The sequence below is a fragment of the Astyanax mexicanus genome, chromosome 10 (genome assembly GCF_023375975.1).
Source record: "Astyanax mexicanus isolate ESR-SI-001 chromosome 10, AstMex3_surface, whole genome shotgun sequence".
Taxonomy (NCBI): Eukaryota; Metazoa; Chordata; class Actinopteri; order Characiformes; family Acestrorhamphidae; genus Astyanax; species Astyanax mexicanus.
The window spans coordinates 18,084,820-18,107,571 of NC_064417.1; the positions used below are offsets into that span (position 1 = coordinate 18,084,820).

The following is a 22,752-nucleotide window of genomic DNA, read 5'->3' on the forward strand; positions in this document are numbered from 1 at the left end:
TGTATTGGGATAAAATGTTGGAGGGTTTATAAACTGTAGTAAAAGAAAAGAGGGAGGGAAATATAAACTGTAGTGAGAGGAAAAGTGGGAGAGGTTATAAACTGTAATGTGAGGAAAAATGTTAGGGGTTACAAATTGTAGTGAGAAGAAAAGTGGGAGGGACTATAAACTGTAGTGGGAGGGGTTGTAGTAGTATGAGTAAAGTGTGAGGGGTTATGAACTGTAGTTTAAGAAAAGAGAAGGCAATATAAACTGTAGTGTGAGGAAAAGTGGGAGGGGTTAACACACTGTAGTGGGAGAAAAAAGGGAGTGGTTCTAAGCTACAGCATGACTGAAGTGGGAGGGGTTCTGAATGACAGTATTGATTAAGTGTAAATATTATAAACTAGGATTTGTAACTTGTAGTGTCGCCACAGTGATAGGGGGCTAATCTATAATGTCACTAAGTGGGAGTGGCCAAAAGCTATAGTGTAACAAGACTGCCTTTATCTGTTACATGTTTTCATCATCATAAATTCAGTGGGGAAAATTATGAAGTTAACAGAGTAAGAGTGAGTGTTACGGAAATGTGAGTGAAGGTGAGCGAATCTAAAAGCTACAGTATACCAGAAGTGGGTGTGGCTGGAAGCAACAGCTTTTCAGAGATTTCAGAGCTACGTGTGTGTGTGTGTGTGTGTGTGTGTGTGTGTGTGTGCCTGTTGCAGCCATGTCTGTCCTTTTGATCTCAGTAAAATGACGGTTAGAGGTGTCACAAAGGTTGGTGTGACACCTGTGGCCGTGCTCACACTCTTTCATCCTCCTCCTCTTCCTCGTCCTCATCCTCACTTAGTGACTTGCTTGTGTGCTCACTCAGCAATCCCACAGGCCCTTTTTTCTTTGTGATTATGAAATGAAGCCAAGCTTTGTCATCAGAATGTCTTGTTTTGTACATTTCTGGATGTGGTCCCCAATGGCTTCTTTTACTCTTTCGTACGCTCAATCCCCTGAATCAGCTGCTGACTCAGCAGCCATTCCCTTTGCACAAACACTTTTCCCTAAGCTGTCAACACTGTAGAATCAGAGGTGAAAAGGAGAACACTGACCCTACCCATTAGATAGTGAATGGGGAATACGGTGGGCCTCTGTGTGTGTGTGTTTGTGTGTGTGTGCGCGCGCAAGTATATGCATGTTCCTGCATACTTGCTGTGTTCTCCATCAGTGTAATCCAATTTCTCCCCAGAGAACGGAGGTGGATCCATCAGGCACTAAATGCCTAGGCTTCAAATGTGATGAGGAGATAACAAAGCTAATGGCATTATGTAGCATTATGCTGGAGGCTTCTTGGCCACTCTCACTTCCCGTACGTTCTCTCATCTGGGCTGGTCAAACTGCCGTTATGCTTGGCTGTAGACGCAGGTCATGTGGTCAGCTCGGTGCTGCTGTAGTAATCAGGCATTAGATATTTGGCTACATATACAGAGTAGGAGTATGGTTCTTGTATTTATTGTATTTAATTAAATATATCAGAAATGTGTTTGTAGGTACAAATGTAGGTCAGATTTATGCTGCTATTGTAATAATGTAGATCAAATGTGAGTCTAGGTACAGCTATGTGGACTGTGTAATGCTGCTACTCTAATAATGTAGATCAGAGTTGACAGTATGTACAGGTCTGGGGTCAGCCTGATGCTGTAATTCAAATGATATAGATCAGAGTTGGCTGTGGATACAGCTATAGGACAGCCCCATGCTGCTATTGTTAAGACATAGATCAGATCTGAGTGTTAATACAGGTCTGGAGTCAGCTATTGTAAAAGGATAGATCGGATTTGACAATATGTACAGGTCCTGGGTCAGCCTGATACTGCTATTGTAAAGAGAGAGATCAGATTTGACAGAATGTGCAGGTCGTGGGTCAGCCTGATGCTTCTATTTTTATGATATATATCAGATTTGGCTGTAAATAGAGGTCTGGAGTTAATAATTATGTAAATTAAATGTGGCTGTAGGTACAGTTATGAGGTCTGTGTAATGTTACTTCTATAACAATGTGAATCAGATTTGACAGTATATGTGAAGGTCTGGGGTCAATCCAGTGCTGTAATTGTAATGTTATAGATCAGATATGGCTATAAATACAGGCCGGGAGTCAGGATGCTACTGTTGTAATGATGTAGATCAGATTTGACTGTTGATGCTGTTTTAATGATATAGAGCCGAGTCTGATGTAGCTGCAGGCACAGGTCTGAGGTCAGTCTGAAGCCTCTGTAGTGATGATCTATAGAATCTATATCTGTGGGTCACTAGTTGTTGGGCGTTCCACAACACTGGAGAAGCTAGTAAAACACAAACACACACACACACACACACACACACACACACCCTCATGCAATGGTAGTCTAATTTCTCGTCTGTAGTCAGTGTAGTATTGTGTAGATCAGTAAGGGAATGTCTGTAAAGTGTGTGTGTGTGTGAGTGTGTGTGTGTGTGTGCAGTGACATTTAGGAATTATCCAAAGTCTTTTATCTTTACTCTTGTACTATAGCAACCAATATATAGCGGTTCAACTTGCTTAGCAACTTAGCAACAGACGCACACACACACACACACACACACACACACAAACACACAAATAGAGATCATAAACTACAGTATAACTGAAGTGTGAATGTTATAAACTACAAGGCAATTAGGCCTATCACAATAATTACACTATTGACTTACTATTTAATATATGAACATCTCCATCCTTGCTAAACTCAATATTACCAATTAGGACTGCATGATATTGGAAAATTCTGACGTTGCAATATTTTCCTTTTCTGCAAAATACTGTGATACTCATTTATACAGAAATTCTTAGAATTTAATGGCTTAATAATTTTAATGATTTTAATGGTTATTTTACCCGGTGCCCAAATGATATAATGATAAAAGAAATGATGATACACAATTGTTGGAAGGATTATGGGATTTAACTATAGTATGGGTGAAGTGGGCAGGCCAGAAGCTATAGTGTCATAGGACTGTCAGTATCAGTTACATATTTATATACTGTAGTATGATTAGTGTTGATGAACTGTCATAAATGTGTTTGGGTTAGGATTTTTTTTAAGATGTGTTTAGTCGATACGTTATTAATGATGCTTTGATGGATCATGTGTGTCTGAGTGTTTGTGAGTGTGTGAGTGTGTGTGTAGGTTTGTGTAGCCATTCAGGCAGGATTTGTGAGAGTGTTTTGATTGCAGCTCTTTTAGCTATTTACTAAGCACGGATTAGAGCTGATGGCTTTTATGCCTTTTAGTAGTGTGTGTTTGTGTGAGTGTGTGTATGTGTGTGTAACTCAGGGTTATTGGGTTGAAGAAGTGAGTGTGGTGCATTAGGCTGCATTGTTTGTGCTCAGTTTCCCATTGCATTGCTCTTTTTTTCTTTCTTTAAGCTCAGCAGAGGGAGATGATTGTTATGGTGCATTTGATAATTGAGTTATTATAATGGCTTTAGGAATATTTATGCACTTGTTTGAGCGCTGATTGCTATTGTAATATTGCCCCCGCCGCCGCTGCTGTGATGCTGATGGTAGCGCTGAGTGTAGGCCTGTTGTTGACGATGCTGCGGAGGTCGGCAAGTGAGGGGGTGTTTCCAGCCCCGCCATAAGCTGTGTGATGACTCCATTGTTTTTGGTGCTAATGGTTATTTCAGTGCTGATGATGCAGATTGTAAATTACATTTCTAATAATGATGATGAGGATGATAGTGCTGGTGATGATAATTGGGACAGTTATAATAATAATGACATTAATAGCTGTGTTTCGTGCTTTAAGGGCAGGAATTAAGCAGCATTAACACAAGACGTGTTTTTATTTATGTGTGTGTAGGTGTGTCTGCAGGGATTTTTGTGGTTGGCAGATAATTGTGCTATATCATCTCATTTAAAAAAATAACATATGATACCAGCAGTATACTGGCTTGAACTGAGCCTGTTTCCTTAGTTTTTCTCTTTACTGGGAGGCTTTAAGAATATTTTTGTATAATTGAATATGTTTGCAGTGTGTACAGTATATACATGCATTACATTATATTTTTCTTAATGGCATTATTATTGTAGAGTTTGCAAAGATTAATCCACTAGTCAAAAAGGACTTTCACTAGTCGTTGCAATAGGGAGCTGGTAACTTGTCGAAAAGAAAAAAAAAGATAGTAAAAAAGCAAATCACAGAGCAATAATAATATAATAATAATTCTGCAATACGTAATCTGCTCAAAATGAAGCATCCAGTGCTTCACCCATGGGAGTGAGATGAAATATGTTGGAAGCAGGCAGTGTCACGGATGACCCAGGCAGGGAGACGAGGAAACGGACACAAGTGCAGGTAGTGAGATTTAATAAATATTTAATATAAATAACAAAAAACAAGATAAACAAATAAACAAAGATGCAAGTAAACACGGAACACAGAAATAACTCTAAACAAACCAAGGGTACTAGAGAACATAAACCTAAACAAACAAGAAGTACTAAAGAGAATACAAACAGGGAGGCTAACAAAAACAAACTAGGAAAACAACAAGGAACTAAACTAGATAGATAATAACTAACATAAACACACTGGGAGTAAATAAACAAAGAAACAAACGAAGGACTGAATAAATACAGAACTAAACAAGGCAGGGATATAAACAGGGAAAGGACTAGAAACTAAACACTAAACAGAGGACTGGGAAACGTGGAAATAAACAAGAAACTAGAAACATACACAAGAGAAACTGAGGTAAACACGGAGCAACGACTAGGGCTATGATACACGGATAAACACGGAAAGACAAGACAACAGAGGTTAGTGCAAAGACCGACGAAGACAAAGTGGCACAGGGGATCTATTTATATGAACAGGAAACACCTGGGGAAAGGGCGGAGCTACAAATGAGACGTGGTGGAAAACTACTGAGACAGGAGACACAGAGGAGCACAGGTCACAGGTATTTTTCTGTATTTTATTTTTCAGCGTTTTGTGATATCACCAAGAATATTGTAATCCCAAACAAAACATTCCAATATTCCTTTAGGGACATACAGTGCCCTCCATAATTATTGCCACCCCTGGTTAAGATGTGTTCTTTAGCTTCTCATAAATTGAGATTTGTTCAAAATAATATAGGACCATGATGGGAAAAAAGTAAAGTCCAACCTTTAACTCAAGTAAATTTTAAGGGGGAAATAAAAACCCTGACTAAGAAATAATTATTCTTCATAAAATCACCTGTTCCACAATTATTGGCACCCCTAACAATTCTTAGGAAATAAATTTAATAAAAGTATTTCTGTCACTTCTACAGTAGTTTACGAAGTTGATCAGAGTATGTAGGAACATTTAATTAGTAATTCACAACTTCCTGTTTCCCTGGGGTATAAATATAACGTGACACAGAGGCCATTTATCTTCAACATGGGAAAGACAAAGGAACATACCATTCTAGTGAGGCAGATGTGTGTTGACCTTCACAAGTCAGGCAATGGCTACAAGAAAATCGCTACTCGCCTACACCTGTCCATATCTACTGTCAGAGGAATTATTAAGAAGTTTAAAACAACTGGAACAGTGGTAAACAAGCCTGGACGAGGACGCAAGTTTATTTTGCCACCACGCACAGTGAGGAGGATGATAAGAGAAATAAAAAGTTCTCCAAAGCTCACTGTTACAGAATTGCAACAAATGGTAGCTTCTTGGGGTCACAAAGTCTCCAAAACAACCATCAGGCGCTATCTACATGCCAACAAGCTGTTTGGGAGGCATGCACGGAAGAAACCATTTCTCACTCACAATCATAAACGCAAACGTTTGGAGTTTGCTAAGCGGTACTGGGACTTCAACTGGGACCGTGTGCTTTGGTCAGATGAAACAAAGATAGAGCTTTTTGGCAACAAATGCTCTAAGTGGGTCTGGCGTAACACAAGAGCTGAGTATGCAGAAAAGCACCTCATGCCCACTGTGAAATACGGCGGGGGATCAGTGATGCTGTGGGCCTGTTTCTCTTCTAAAGGCCCTGGGAACCTTGTTAGGGTGCATGGCATCATGAATGCTCTAAAATACCAGGACATTTTAAAACAAAATCTGGTGGCTTCTGCCCGAAAGCTGAAGATGGGTCGTCACTGGGTCTTTCAGCAAGATAATGACCCTAAACATGTGGCCAAATCTACACAGAAATGGTTCACCGCACACAGAATCAAGCTCCTCCCATGGCCATCTCAGTCCCCAGACCTCAACCCCATTGAAAACCTGTGGGGTGAGCTGAAGAGGAGAGTGCAGAGGAGAGGACCCAGGTCGTTGGATGATTTAGAGAGAATGTGCAAAGAGGAATGGTCAAAGATCCCTCTTTCTGTATTCTCCCATCTTGTGAAACATTACAGGAGAAGATTAGGTGCTGTTTTGTTGGCAAAAGGGGGTTGTACAAAGTATTAACATCAGGGGTGCTAATAATTGTGGCACACATGATTTGATGTTAAATAATTATTTCTTAATGTGGGATTTTTTTCCTACTGAATAAATTCACTTGAGTTAAAGGTTGTATTTTACTCTTTTTTTCCATCGTGGTCCTATATTATTTTGAACAAAACTCAATTTATGAGAAGCTAAAGAACACACCTTAACCAGGGGTGCCAATAATTATGGAGGGCACTGTATTATCTACCCTAGTCTGCTGCATCGTACACACACACACACACACACACACACATATATACGCACACACAGGCATACATTTAAGACACTTTATTTGGTTCCACATAAAAAGCTACTTAATCAAAAGGATCCAGATACGTTTGAAAAGAGTCCAACGCAGCACTACACCTCATTAGTCCACAACAGCCGCTTCATTTCACGGCTAAAGGAAGCTTTGTCTCTCCCAAGCCGCCAATTCTCCTTGTGAAGCTCTTCTGTGTATCTCCTGCCTGTCAGACACCTGCAGTGTTCAGCTCGGCTCTGCAGATCTGCACTCGTGTTCACGACTGCTAATTTTATCATTTATACTGTAATAGTCTGTCAGTACCTGATCAGGTGTATTAAACGTAAACTACATGACAAAAAAAAAAACTATTCGTTCCAAAATCAAGGGTATTTAAAGAAGTGTTCATTCTGCTTTTGATGGAGTAACTGTCTCCACTGTTTGGGGAAGGCTTTCTACTACATTTTGGAGTAAGGATTGCTGTGAGGATATGGTTGCATTTAGTTGTAAGAGCGTTAGCGATTTCAGGATCACCTTGCCATGAGCACATGGTGAGTTTACAGGTGTGCATGTACTGCTCTCTTATAATATTTGGCATGTCAGTGTATAGGTGTCAGTGGAACTGGGTCAATGGGTCAGTTTATTGATGATATGATTGAGTGCATTATTTCATACTTTCTGCTCAGATTTGCATATAAGTATTAAGAACAATCCTTATTATAATATTATTTTATTAGTTGTGTTCATATCGTTTGCAGAAATGGTAAAAATGTGCTATAGTTCCTAAACAGAATATACAGTATTTTAAATTAAATTAAATTAAGCCTTCAGACTACAGCCTACAGACTCCTATCTGCAGGTAAGGAGGGGTCACAGAGCAGTAGACTGATTATAACATTCACTGGACTATGTTTAGTAGTCATATTATAATAATAATAGTAATATTAATAGTATAATAATAGTAATATTATAATATTAATATATCTATTTCACTTATTGTCTCACTCACCCCTTTACTCAGGTACTTTCTCACTTAGTCACTCTCTCACTTCACTTACTCACTATTTCATGCTCTTGCAATGTAAATGCTTCCTCCCTCACTCTATTACGTCATCCCCCCCCCCCCCCTCCACACAGTCTGGTGGCCAGTGCTCTCTCTCAAATGGAGACAGCCCACTTCAAGAGCAAGTCATGTTTTATTCATCTGTACATGCGCATCTGCTTCTGACTGATCTCAGGTCAGAGCTCGCTGCACTCCTCTCTCTCTCTCTCTTTCTCTCTCTCTCTTTCTTAGCAACACTCGGCAGGTTGTCAGTCAGTTCAATAAATTCATCGAATAAAACATTAAGCGGGGGGTGAGGGGGGCTGGGGGGCTTCGGGGTATTTTGACAGCTTTTGTGTAATGTTTGCGTCAACTTTTCAGCTATCACTGTCAGGCGTGTCTGAAGGGCTTGAAAATATGCTGGAAAAAAATGACTCCGCTGTCTGAGCTCATGTAATGGAAGCTTGGCTTCATGTAAGAGTAGAACAGTGAACCTGTAAGAAAACAGAAAGCTAGCTGTTCTTTGTGCAGTAGATGCTGTGTGTATTGTTTATAATGATGGGTCTAAAAGACTGGTTTACAGCTGCTGGGATATATGTAACTACTTATATAAAAACCTGTCCAGTCCTGAAACAAGATTCCTTGGGCAGATGAAACCAGTATCAGCTTGAATAGGGAGAAGGACAGGGTCAGTTAATGATCTGAAGCATACAGCATCATCTGTCAAACATGGTGGAGGTACTGTTATTGCATGAATTGGGTCACTCTGTAGTGCAGTTAGCAAGTATTGTTAACTTCTATTAATCACTCAGCCTCGTAAAAAACAACCCTCAGAAACTGACTATGGCTTGGCTGATGGCCTGATACATTTAAGGTATATTTTTGTATAAATGTTTTACCAAATTTGCTATTTTAAAGTTTTGATTTTTACTTCTAAAATGAAGCTACTGCGAACTGAATGGCAGCTCTATATCACATCAAACTTTGAAGTTTGTGAGTGCAACTAGACTGTTAGCAGTTAGCAGTTACCTGTAAATATCTGCTCACATGAACATTATAGGAGCCTGTCTCCTGAGCTTCTCCAGTGCTCTCAGCGTGAGGCCTGTCTAGAGACTGAGGCGCAGCAATTACCCAGCAGACTACAGGACTAAAGGACACGGCGTGATCCTGCTGTTTGTTTCCAGCGTTATGTTTGATTTGATTAATTCTGTGAAGCTTTTAGAATGCTGCTTTAAAGCACTGTATCAGGGGCAGATTCAAATTCAGATTTTGTGGCAGGAGGCAAGTGCATCAGGGCTGTAATTGGGACCATGTGTTACAGGGATGTGTAACTGTGATGACTCAGTTGTATAAAGAATTTAATGATGCTCAGAATTTTAGGTTTTGGGTGGTTTCCAAGCTAACCTCCAAAGTGAAGAATGCTTGTGATCTGGACTACTCGTTTTACTTATTGGCTGGTCAAGTGGTCAGTTTGTGATTTGATACCTGTACCGGCAATATACCAACTATATTTCTATAGTATGTCAATGTGAGTTTTTACCATATACTGCCGTTTCCTTCAGGGATGCATGATGATATCATAATTATTCTGGTATTGGACATTTTTTTAGAATCATCGTTGAATCATCACATTGGCTGATATGTCCAAAATTTGAAACAGATACTTGCTGATGTATTTATTGTAGTGCTGAGCAGTATACTGGTTCATACAGTTTACCGAAGAAGAAATTAGAACCGGTGTGCAATTTTCTCATACCGCCATACAGCTAGAGGCGCTCCGGAGCGCTGTGTAGAACAGCACAGCCAAAGAAGCACGCTAGCATAAAGTTAGCATAACAAGCTAACACTTTATTAACAGCAGCTCAGCTCTGTAGAGTCGAACACTCCTGCCTGGAGAAACATGAGAACAGAACTCCTGGAGCTTCTGCTGCTGCTCCTTGCAACATGAGTAACTATAGCCCTGTTTAAATATATAAAGTCTGTTTACATTCTTCAGCTGTTTTTCTGCTAATAAAGTCTCATTTCTTCATATATTGTGTAATTTTTTTTTTCTATTAAACCCAATAGAAATCAAAGCTTTAATTTAAAGCCTTAGTGTTTATATTATATGTACTCCTAACAGTACAGTAAGTCACAACCCTATATTAAAGGCAAATCATGGGGAAAAAATATAAATAAATAATTATAATAAAAAATACCACGATATACTGTGAAACCGGCAGAATCTTGCAAAATACCATGATATGCACTATTACACTGCTTTAAAATCCATTGACTTGAGCAAAGTTTTAGTTATTTTTTGGCAGATACATGTGTAATGTCAAATATTGGCATCAATCCACAAATTTTAGGCGTATCTCGAGTGTATAGACTGGCACCCTTTGGTCTAATGTTTTCAGATAGACTCGGGACCCACCATGACCCTGACCAGAAACAAGTGCATAAGAAAGTGAATGTATGAAAAGTGTGGCTGTATAAAGAAAATGTAGTCAGTTAAAATAAAAAATTAAGGAAATTGGAATGTATGGTGAAGTTAGAATTTTACCAGAATATATGGCAAATTAATTATCACACAATTACACTTTAACTGCATTTTCTATATTTAACAGTCGCATCACTAGACAGTTTTGCTTTGGGAGGCAGAACTACCTACAGTGTACTTTAATATAACAAACTGAGAAAGGTTTTTTTTGTTGTATAATAGGAAAATAATGGACTTGTACATAAAAGAATCAGGTCACTGACCCATATAAAGTGCTGAGCAAAAGGCATCTGACAAACAGACTTTTACAGTAATTTATATCTGCAGTGAGAGTTTATTTACACAGGGTTATGCTGTGTGTGTGTGTGTGTGTGTGTGTGTGTGTGTGTGTGTGTGTGTGTGTATGTTTACTTAAACTTTCCAGACAATATTTCCAGTTCCCATATAATGCCTAATTAGTTAATCTAATCAGTTTTTCATTAACCCTTTAATGTCCACAGCAAGAAAAAAACTATGAATATTTGTAAAGATAAAAACTTTATAAACTGTTATAAAAACAGCCCCTTTAACTATTTTATAAAATTTTAAATTCAATTAAATAAAAAAGATGCAAATGTGTGCAAAAAGCAGAACACATCCCACAATTACAAAAAATAATAAAGTACAGCTATTACAAAATCGCAAAATTCCATTTATCAAAATCTCTGAAACTATAACAGGCAAAAAAATTAGTATCTTTTACTAGTATTGTAATTTACCTCTGATGCAAATCAGATAAGCTACTAGTGGAACTGAATAAATCCATTCAGAGACTGGAATTAATAGAATTGCATTTTAATCCACATAATCTGGAGCTCTGTAGTTCATACAGTTATATAGTGTTTTCTATGTAACTCTGTAATTCTAAGACTTTGGCACAGCGTTATCTGTATTACAATGCTTATCGTTCTGAATCGTACTAATACATGTAGAATTATGGATTTATGGGAAAATGTATTGAAAAAAAAATAGAGCATTTCTATTGTATCTATTCTATGATATCTATATCTATGATATATAGCTATATCATCAGCTCTAGACACAATGAAGAGAACAACCAACACCTCAAAACTGAAAGTGAAAATGAGAAAAGTGGAGTGATGATGCTAATATACCAAAATGCAATTGCGAACACTGTATTAAAAAAAAAAAAAAAAGATAATTTGGTAGACTACTTCTTTTCAGGCTGCCACTAATGTGCTGTCAGTAGACAGTACAAAATTCTAAAGATGGAGAATGCTAACTGCTTAGTTCTCTTGCATCAGCTAAAAGAAGTCTGCGCTGGTTAGCATCATACTGAGTAATATGTGAGATAAAGGACCAACCGTCATTCTAATTACTCTATTTTGGACTTGTGTCTACACAAGGCTGTGTCATGACTGGACTAAACTCACAATTCTGCACTTAAACTGTTACACCACTAGCGAGGCTTCACTGGTATATTTATTTATTTCTTGTCTTAGACAGAGTTCTCTAGCATGTACGGTATGCATGCATTACAATTCAGTCAGTCGTATGCAAGCTGTCTGGTTCTGTGTATTGTTTATAAGCGTCTGTAATGCTCATATGGTTGTTATACAGCAATGACAGCTAACACACACTGTACATGTCAGTGTAATCTGTGAATCAGACACGGTTCCTGCAGCTGTAACTTGTTTTAGTCACTGCAAGGCTGAAGATCGTGTATTACTTCGTGAAGCCTTTAGCTGCTACGATAATTAAAGCAGATAAAGATTTGGAGATGATTTGATGTTAAGAAGTTAATTAAGCGTGTTGGACGGTGAAGTCCGTTGAGAGGATAATGAGATTCGTTTTCATTATAGTTTTGGAAGCGGCATTTTTTTGATCATTCAAGGAGATTTTGTTTCTCGGTAATGAGTGTCAGAGCCAGATCTTTCCTTTCTTTCCCTCCAGGGAGAGACGGACAGAGGGAGGGGAATAGAGTGTGTGTGTGAGGTGGTAGGTTGTGAAGTGTGTGTGAAAGTAGTTTATTACTTCTAGATGTGTTTCCAGTTTTGATTGACAGAGTGTAAGAGAGAGAGAAATGAGTGTATGAGAAAGAGAAGAATAGGGAGAGAGGAATAGAGATAAAAGCGAGACAGACAGAGAGCATGTGTGTATGAGAGAGAAAGAAAGATAGAAAGAGAAATAGAGAAAGAGAGTCAGGACAAGACATAAAATGAGAAAGTGAAGAATATAGAGAGAAAGAGAGTTTTAGAGACAGAGAGGAATAGATAGAGGGGGAGGGAGTGTATGAGAAGTAGTGTGTGATAAATAGAGAGAATGAGAGAGAGAAAGAGAAAGGGAGAATTGTTGTAAATGCAGATCTCCCCGGGGGTGTTCTGAGTCAGGATCGGCTGTGTTTTTGAGCGTGTGCTAAGAGGCCGTTCTGCGCTCTGGACGACTGATTTGTCACCCTTGCTGTCACAAGACGTGGGGGCACATGTGAGAGGAATTCTCCCTCAGCGACAGGGTCGGTCAGAGGTCAGCCGGCTGAGGCAGGACTGGAATTAGTGTCGGTTTAGTCTCCTGTCCTGTAGAATCTGCTGCTGGCCTGTTTATGAGACGTTTCCCAAATGCTGGCTTTTAAACACAGACAAGAACACTTACGGTTCTCTGTCAGTTCTCACTGATCACAGTTACTTCATTTACATATTCATTTCATACAGTTGCAGCTACTTTTCACTGCAGTTTGTAGCAGTGCTTTCCTTTATTTAAAAGGTGTGATATGTGATATGAAAAACTTTGAGCACCCTTGATAATTTTAATCAGTGAAAAGTTAAAGTTGAACAGGGGCTGGATACTTTAACAAGATATCAATCATAAACAGTGTGTAAAATGTTTCTAGTGAAAAAAAACAAGGAAACAGCATTACTGTGCATTATTAATAGCATATATTTTTAAAACCATATTTTTAAAACCTCCATCAGTGCATTGCCTGGTCTGATCTAATTGTTGTCCTAATCTCAGTAATAAAGAATGGCATGATTATAAGAATGCCAGAATCACAATCATATTGCATAAAAGTCATGAAGTCAGGCTGAGATGACCCGTCTAATCTCACTCTTGAAATGTGTTTATAATATTATCCTTCATTCAGCACCCTACTTCTTTCTTTCAAATACAGCATCTTTCATATTCGTAAAAAAAATATTTCTGTTATCTTTCACAAGAGGGCGTCTCTGAACTTTTGGTGTGGAAGTGCGGAGTGTTGAGCAGGTGTGGAATCATCATAGAGGGATTAAAGTGCGGAGTCAGGACTAAAGATCTTACTGCACACCTGCTTATTTCTTCTCTCTCCCTCTCTTTATATATATCTCTCTCTTCTTCTCTTTATATCTCTCTCTCTTTCTCTCTCTCTCTCTTTTTCTCTCTCTCTTTCTCTCTCTTTCTCGCCCTGCTTTATTAGCTCCTCACAGTGTGTGAGCAGTGTCGGGGCGACAGCACAGCCAGGCAAGATGTCATGCTTGTCTTAACTCTTCACTTTTAATAAGCCCCCAGCCAAGCACAGCCTTTCTGACAGGGAGAAGAGGGGCTGCTTCCATGAAACATTCACACACACACACTCACACACACACAAACTAACACACACACCAACACACAAACTTGTATTCCTGTTTTTGTACAGTATATTTCCATGTGCCAGAGGCTAAGTCCTTCTGTTCTATACCTGCACTCAACCGAAACCTTACACTCTAAAAAAAAAATCTTGTCCAAGAGGGTTCCTCAGAGCAGTGTCATAAAATAATCAGGGTTGGTTCAAGTATCAGCTGTTTTAATCTCAGTCTTTGTTTTTATGCATGCTGTTCAGAGTGCCATCTGGTGGCCGAAAGGCACCATTAACAGAAAAGGCAGACTGGCAGCACTGAGGAGAGTTCTCAGAAGGTAAAAAAGTTTAAAGAGTTACCTTTGTTTTACAGGATAAGTTCCTCAGAGTTACCAGCCTCAGAAACCACAAGTTAAGAGCACCCCATACAAGAGCATCTAAATGCTTCACTGAGTATTTTGGTTAATTTAACGCTTAATTTAATTTAAAACATTTATTACATGATGTTTTTGAGCATGCTGTTCAGAGTATCATAAGGTGCCTGAAAGGTGCCATTCATTATTGGACATTATTATTGTCTTTATTGCGGCACTGAGTAAATAAAAAGGTTTAGTTAGAGCCTGCAGTGTTGAAGGATGTTACAGAATGTTGAAAACTATATGAAACTATATTGGAAAAGCTTTGTTTTAATGGGGGGTGGGTCTGGTTGGGGGGTCGTGTTCTGCTTTCTAGGCTCTTTTGCATTGCACAGATGGTCTATTCTCTCTGGCCAATCAGCACTATGAAAGATCTACTTGTCACATTTTAGTCTCTACAAGGGTCACTTAAAACCATGAGCAAACAGGTACTAAAAATGCCCAGCATCAGGTACCAGGTGCTAGATGTGCCTAGAGAAATAGCAGAGTTGAGTCAAGACAAGTCAGTTTAATGAAGATACCAATCCGTGGAAAGCGCCTTAACACACACACACACACACACACACACACATTCACAGTCCACTGTGCACCTGTATTGATATCAAGCTGGCAGCTATTGTTCCACCCACTGTAAGCATATAGGGTATTACACGTCCTGAGGCTTAACACATCAGATCAGATCAGATCAGCAGATCATCTAGGAGAGCTTCCATTTACATCACACACCACCTGGTCAGTCCATACAAACGAACACACACACACACACACAATGAGCCCTGTCTGTTGTGTAGATGTCATTGTTAGATTATTGAGCTGTCCGTGGTACTGCGTGTCCTCACGCTGAGGTGCAGCCTGGATTGTTCTGGTGTAAAGCAATGTAATTACAGATTACACTGGGGATTTGGGCCCTGATGGTATTAGAATGAGTGTGTGTGTATGTGTGTGTTGCTGTGTTTTTCCTCTCCCCCTTGTCTCTCACTGAGGGGGGCTGCGTGTGCTGGAAGTGGGACGTTATCCCTAAAAAACAAAATAAAAGAAGGGCTGATGGCTCAGGATTAGCTACTACAACACAAATCCTCCCATTCACTCCCTCTTTAGCCCAGAGCTCAGAGAACAGTGTGCACCGAATAGAAGCAGGAGAGAGAAGCAGAGACTGATAGCGAGTGATGAAAGAAGCAGATGACACCATTCAGCTTCAGGAACACAGATATATGCAGCTGAGAAATTCCTCTGTGTCACATTTTCAGACTAAAACTCAACAGTACAGGAATGCTTCAGCCTTTCTGTGGTTTATTAAAGTGGTCACATCTGTGATTGTACACATATAACACCAGTCGAAAGCCTAAAATCATTGCGATCAATAGTCTACAGTCGCATGCAAAAGTGTGGACACCCCTAGTTAAAACCTCTGTTACTGTGAATAGTTAAGCTGATTAGTTAAATTCCTGACATTTTATGTCAGATGTGCACTGCCTTGCCAAAAAAAAAAAAGATCACACACTCTAATATTTCATTGGAACGCCGTTAGCTTTGATTGCGGCACACATTCACTGTGGCATTGTTTTAGTAAGATTCTGCAATGTCACAAGACTAATTTTAATCCAGTGTGGCAACACAGACAACTTTCAATCACATTTTTTTTCTAATATACTGTAATTCTACCTCCATTATTTAAATACAACAGCTAGTGTAACCTCTCCTTATATTGTAAAAAAATTATACCCCCACAGAATTCGTTTTTAAAAACGTTATTCAGCTCTATTCAAAAAAGGTGTGGTTATTGTAAAAGGGCTGGTTATGGGCGGGACCATTAACAGACCGTCAGCTCCGCTCTGCAGCCTGTGACCGCTCTGCAGCCCTCAGGGGCGGGGTTATTCAAATGAGTAGGCTGTCTCTCCACAGACTTTTTTCCCTCCTCTGGTCTCTACTGCGTAGACTCGGGTATCAGGATCGCCAACATGGCAGAAGATTTTGTCTTCATTTTCATTAAATGAATGTGAACGACGACACGGCATCCATCTTTTTTACAGTCTCTGTGCCCGTGTCATCAGAGAAGAAAATAAACCTTAGATGGAATAATCTGGTCTATATTCAGTATATTCAGGTAGTCAGCTGACCTCACTCTTTCAGCACATACTGTTACTGAACACAGACCTGACCAACTGCAGCATCAACCCCACATCATTAACTTACTTAAATCCAGGTGGAGACTTTTTTTTTCAGCCAGGCAGTGTAATATTAGGTGTATAGTTTTTGTTGTGTACAGCTTTTTAGTGAAAGAGAAAGGAGCATGATGCAAATGTTTGGGCAACCCAAGAGATCTGAGCTCTTAGATAATATTTACCTGCAGAAATATTGTCATTTCCTGCATCTTCACCACAAAAATGAGTGTCAAGTTACATCTGAACATGCCCAATACCTTCTAATAAAACACCTATAGACTAAGGCTATAGATTACTTCTGCGTCCTTGGCCATGGTTACAGTTATGTAACTGTCCACATATTAACCTACAGTATGTGCTACTCATATTACTAAAGGCTTTGTTTTAAAGGCAGAGCAGAGAACTCTGCCAAACGTTTAAAATAACACTGTTCTCTCAACAGCTGTTCTGATCTTGTATGTATCCAGTTTAAAATAGTTATAATATAACTTGTAAAACGTTATATACAGTGTAAAACGTTTTTGGACTAAAACAAAGGATATAGAATGGTAAAGTATTGAAAAGTATACATTTCCAACTGTTAAGCATGGGGGTGGATGAACCATGCCTAAGTTTGTGTTGCAGCCAGTGGAACAGGAATTAGTTTATTGGTTGAGAGAGAAATGGATTGGATGACGATGGATGTGATGGAACTATTGAGCCTAGCACCACCTAATAAATCATGTTTATACAGCACACCATTCGATATGGCTAACATAATATTTTTGCTGTCAATATCAATGCTTACTGATGAAAGTAAAATTTTAATTATGAAATGTTATATAATTATGTAACATATCTACTGATTCATTTTGCATTAAGCAACAATTTGTTTGCTGTCACTGATTTCTGATCTCAATGTTAATTTAGTCCCTTGAATATACTGTATATTCTGAAATGATCTAAATACTGAAATGATCTAAATACTGAAATGATCTAAATACTGAAATGATCTAAATACTGAAATGATCTAAATGTATACTGAAATGATCTAAATACTGAAATGATCTAAATGTATACTGAAATGATCTAAATACTGAAATGATCTAAATACTGAAATGATCTAAATGTATACTGAAATGATCTAAATACTGAAATGATCTAAATACTGAAATGATCTAAATACTGAAATGATCTAAATGTATACTGAAATGATCTAAATGTATACTGAAATGATCTAAATACTGAAATGATCTAAATGTATACTGAAATGATCTAAATGTATACTGAAATGATCTAAATGTATACTGAAATGATCTAAATACTGAAATGATCTAAATGTATACTGAAATGATCTAAATGTATACTGAAATGATCTAAATACTGAAATGATCTAAATGTATACTGAAATGATCTAAATACTGAAATGATCTAAATGTTATTATAACCCCTTGAATATACTGTATATTCTGTTTTAGTAAGTAGGTGGAGGTATTAGGTGGCTGTTTCTAATACAGTGGACAGTAACGTTTCAGGCCTTTGCTGAATCCACGTTTTTACCAGTTATTCAGCGCTCTTGTACAATATGTTTACTGTAACACTTGTGCTGTTGCCAGAACACAGTGATGAATAATGCCGAAACAGATTCATTCATTAGCTCTGATGCTCAGCTCTGACACTGCCAAACCCTCTACCTGGATGGAGGCCAGTCAGCATCACAAATCCACTCAGTTCATCCAAACAGATGCTTGGAATATGTGCTATAAAAGGCTCAGGAACTCTGCTTCAGTATGAGTGTGTGGTGTCAGATTCAGTGTGTTTATATTGGGTATTTAGCAGGGGTGTATAAATGTGTTGTCACACTGATCTGAAGGTTGAATTTTTGAAATAGGATTGACTATAATAAATGAATATTTAACTCTTTAAACCCTGAAGATCTGTATATGAGCTCATTCTTTAAGTTTTTCACAGCAAACACAAAATTATATATTTACTAAATAATTTGTAGATAATTAGCAGCTAATCAATTTACAGTAAATACAATAATTTCCAGTAATTACTGAATAATTGATAGTATTTACCAGGTAGATAGTGTTTAATAAATAATTTATTTAAAAAAATCATAGTTTAATTTAATAATAATTTATAGAACAATGCATGGTCATTTCGAAGTAAGTAGACGTTAGGTTAACTTCATTTTACTTAATAATGTATATTATTTTAGGAATAAGCAGATTCTTAGTAATTTTCAGGATTTACTGAATATGTTGGTATAGTATTACATTACTTTACTATTAACTTTAATGATACTGTCAGAATATTTTATAACTTTTAAATAATTAGTAGTGAAAAGTAAAGCAGCAGTCCTTAAGATTCTTTCTTCTAAATAGTAGTAATAATTAAAATAGTAGTATGTTTAAATAGGGGGAGATATTATAATGAATGGCATTAGTGTGCTTCTGCTATCATTCTGGCAAAGCCACTTATAATCATTATAAAAACAGGGTCTCTGGTCTCTGGTAGGTCCCTGTTCACCACAGAAAACACAGTGCTGCTAATACCCGCAAAAATGACCAGATTCTTTAACTAAAACCTGCACCACAGTGAATATTATAAAGTAATTTTTAGCATGCTCTGTGCAATTATACATTCTCTCCAATAACTTACAGACTGTCCCTTTAAGAAGCAAATGTTCTGTATGCTTCTCAGTACACACCAGAGGGCAATGAAGAGGCAGTGCCTGACTTTTTATCTTAGAGTTTCTCATCTGTTTATTTCAAATGATCATTTCTGTTCTTGTCCAAAGAAAAACATCTCCAAAACCTTTTTTCTTCACAGTAGAAGGAAAAAAACCTTAGTAACTTTCAATGAAAGTCAGTGTAAATTGATTTTATTCCAGGACATTTTGAAGCATTTTTGTGGCCCCATTATCAGTTAATATTGACATAATGTGAAAGGTGTGTGCTCAAATAATATAAAAAACTCAAAATCACCAGGAATGGAGATACATGTTTTTTTTCATATATATTTCAGTATCATTGTGTATCTTTGTTGTAAATTATGATGTGCATTATTATTATTTTTTTTATAAAAATATATTCAGTGTGTTTTTAAGAAACAATCGTGATTTACACCAAAGCAATCAAAGTAAGTGTAGATAAATGTGATTTAATGAAGTTGTAAGAGTGATTTTTGAAGTGAAGCCGGGGCAGACTGTGACTGAACAGAGCTCATCTCCGGCTCTTCTCGGGTCACGTCTTCTCATGGCTGTTTGCGTGTGTAAGTCACGTCCTCACTAAGGAGTGTGACTCAAGCCCAACCACTGATATCGACCAGTCTATAGGGGAGGCACGTGGACTGGCCTGTTAAGGAGGAAAGTCTATGGGAGAGGAGCAGGAATGGGAGGCGTAAAGGATGGATGGATGGAAGGCTCTCTGTGCTGTTGGCCTCTTCTGGATGAAAACAGCCTCTCTAAATGTAAACGAGTGCAGCTTCAGTCCTTTAAAGGGCAGAGAGAGAGAGAGAGAGAAGGGCTCAGAATATCTCCTGTTCTTCACCCCCACTCGTTCTCATCAGCAGAGCTTTGTGAAGCTCCTGTTCAAAAGCTGTGTTTGAATAATTTAGCTGTATTTATTGGTGCATAATGTTAAGGACCTGGGCTTGAATTATTGAGCAGTGTTAGCATGAATTATAAAACCTGATAAAAAAATACCTTGAAGCTGCAGAGTTTCTCTGTAACTCTAACATAGTGAAATCCTATTAAAATAAAACCTTCTCTTTCTGCTCTGTGTGTGTGTGTGTGCAGGTAATGTGGTTGATATCTACCAGAGGGAGTTCTTGGCTTTGAGAGATCGGCTGCACTCGGCTGAGCAGGAGAACCTGAAGCGCTCGAAGGAGCTCAACCTGGTGCTGGACGAGATCAAGCGAGCCATCGCCGAGAAACAAGCGCTGCGGGATATCAACCGCACCTGGAGCAGTCTGTCTGGTGAGAAAGCACGAGTATCAGATCGTTTACAATGAGCTGAATTACATTTATGTGTATGAGACAGAAAAAAAAAACACAATATGACTTTCTTTGTCTTTAGTTACGTACACTCAAACAAATCAAAACATATAAAAAAGTAAAAATTTAACAAAATGTGTTGAATGTTAAAAGTTTTACACACTCATATGTTATCAAAGCTTCCCATATGTAAAAGTTTATATGCTGCAATATGACAGAGACATTCCTGGGAACCTCTTGCTGTGTGTGGGGGATTATTATCCTGCCAGATGGAAACCCTGCCATGAGAGGCAACACATCACATGCCTCAGGATTTCCTGCACATATCACTGAGCTGTTAATGTCCCTTGTATCACTACTAGGGGTGCCAGATTGTTGTATGTGATGGCTCACTCCCCAGATAACCAGTGATGTTAGTAATGTGTTACTTAGTTACCATTTTTTTTAGTAGTGAGTAGTCTAACATCTTACTATTTCCAATTTAGTAATGAGATTAAAGTTACTTATCTAAGTCACTGTGCATTACTTTGGTCATTTTTCTTAGTTAAAAATATATTGTAGCGCCTGAGTGGACGAGTTAAAGGGATGGACGAGAAAGACGTTAACAGTAGCACTTTATTGCTGGAACTTTATTGATGGAACAATGGTTGCTATTGGCCGCTCCCACGCCAAAATAACAACTGGCTAGCACTCTGCACTCTGGCTAAACACACACACTCACACAGCAAGCCCCCTTCTCTCCCCACATCACACACACACACACACACATAGTGAGCCCCCCCCCTTTCTCCACCTCACACACACACACAGCAAGCCTCTCTTCTTGTGCTCCTCAGACACACACACACACACCCCAGACCCTGTTTTATACCCTAAACCCAACAGTGCATTTTTTAAGAGTCAGTAAACACAGAACATTACTGCAGATTTGCTACAGTATATTTTGGGTGTTTTATACCCTGCAATCCAACTTATTTACTTTTAAAATCCCTTTTTAAAGGGTTAATCAGTAATCAGATTACTTTTTCAAAGTAACTATCCGATCACTACAGATAACTATACCAGCAGTTTTAATAGTGATGCTGGAATTATCATCGGAGTTAATTGATAAAGATGATACAGTTCTAGTTTGTTGCAGTCCAGGGTTCTTGTTCAGGACACATGAAACTGCAAACGAAGGTGATGGTGGCTGGCGGACAAGTATTAGGCTGGACAGCAGACAATTCATTGAAAAAATCATCCTACCTCTCTTCAGAAAGTGGGTACTATTAATATCCAACTCAACGATTGGTGCTACTCATTAATGACACTGTGTGTCCTTGCCAGACACATTAATGTCTCAGCTAGGTTGCGAGTTTACTCCCATCCAAAAATGGCCAAGAGTGATTTTCTGTGGTCAGAAACTGACCTTTGATGAAAGGATAGAGGATGACTTACACACTAACAATAGATGCATGCCAGTGTTCTAATAAACTGGTTGATTTGAACTCAGATAGCACCAATACACCATCTCTCTTTCTCTCCCTCTCACTGTCTCTCTCTATCTTACTCCTACTCTCGCTCTCTCTCTCCCTGTCTTTCTCTCTCTCTCTCTCTCTCTCTCTCTTTCTTTCTGTCTCTCTCTCTCAGACGAGACTAAGCTGAAGCTGTGGAACGTCACCAGCAGTAAGAATGTGTTACAGCTGCCCAGCATCTTCCACCACCTGCCTCATCTCCTGGCCAAAGAGACCAGCCTGCAGCCCGCCGTGCACATCGGCCAAGGCCGTACCGGAGGTGTGTGTGTGTGTGTGTGTGTGTGTGTTTCCATCTCAGTCTCAACTGTTATCCCCGTCTCAGACTCTTTGATCCTCTCATCCCTAATCTTCTTCACATCTGTGGTAATATCATCACTCTCCCCATAATTCCTATTATCTTTTAACTCTCACTCACACACACAAAAACACACACACACACACACACACACTTTTATCTTTTGTTTTATTCTTTTTTTCTTTTATCTTTTTTTTTACTGAAGGTAAAGAAGAAATAATTTCTCACTGAATTTCTTGCCTCTTTACATCTTTATATATACAAAGGCACTGGTTTTAAAATGTTAAAAAAATATTTTTTATTTTATTTTATTTATAAATAAGCACGTATATTCCCTTACTACAGTAAAAAGGTGTTGAGGAACATTTAAACGGAAGACTCAGACGAATCTGGTTAGATCTGCAGTAAAGATTTGCACAATACAAAAATATCTTAAATCCTCTTAAAATGTTGGTAAAATCTCCATTTTCATAATCTATTGTCACTTTTGTATAATCAAACATTTGCATTGCATTTGTTATTAAGCATTTTGCCAAATAATACTGTACTAAAAGTGACACCAATAAATCCATAA

The 22,752-nt window shown here is 38.4% G+C and overlaps 1 protein-coding gene across 1 annotated transcript in view; it reads left to right on the plus strand.

The window, feature by feature from the left end:
- The window catches only part of mgat4b (alpha-1,3-mannosyl-glycoprotein 4-beta-N-acetylglucosaminyltransferase B), a 212,697-nt gene that overhangs the window by 92,869 nt on the left and 97,076 nt on the right, over window positions 1-22,752 (plus strand). The window contains exons 2-3 of the mRNA XM_049484199.1: window positions 20,172-20,351; window positions 21,999-22,142. Coding sequence (XP_049340156.1) covers window positions 20,172-20,351; window positions 21,999-22,142 — 324 coding nt within the window. The remainder of the gene's footprint in view (window positions 1-20,171; window positions 20,352-21,998; window positions 22,143-22,752) is intronic.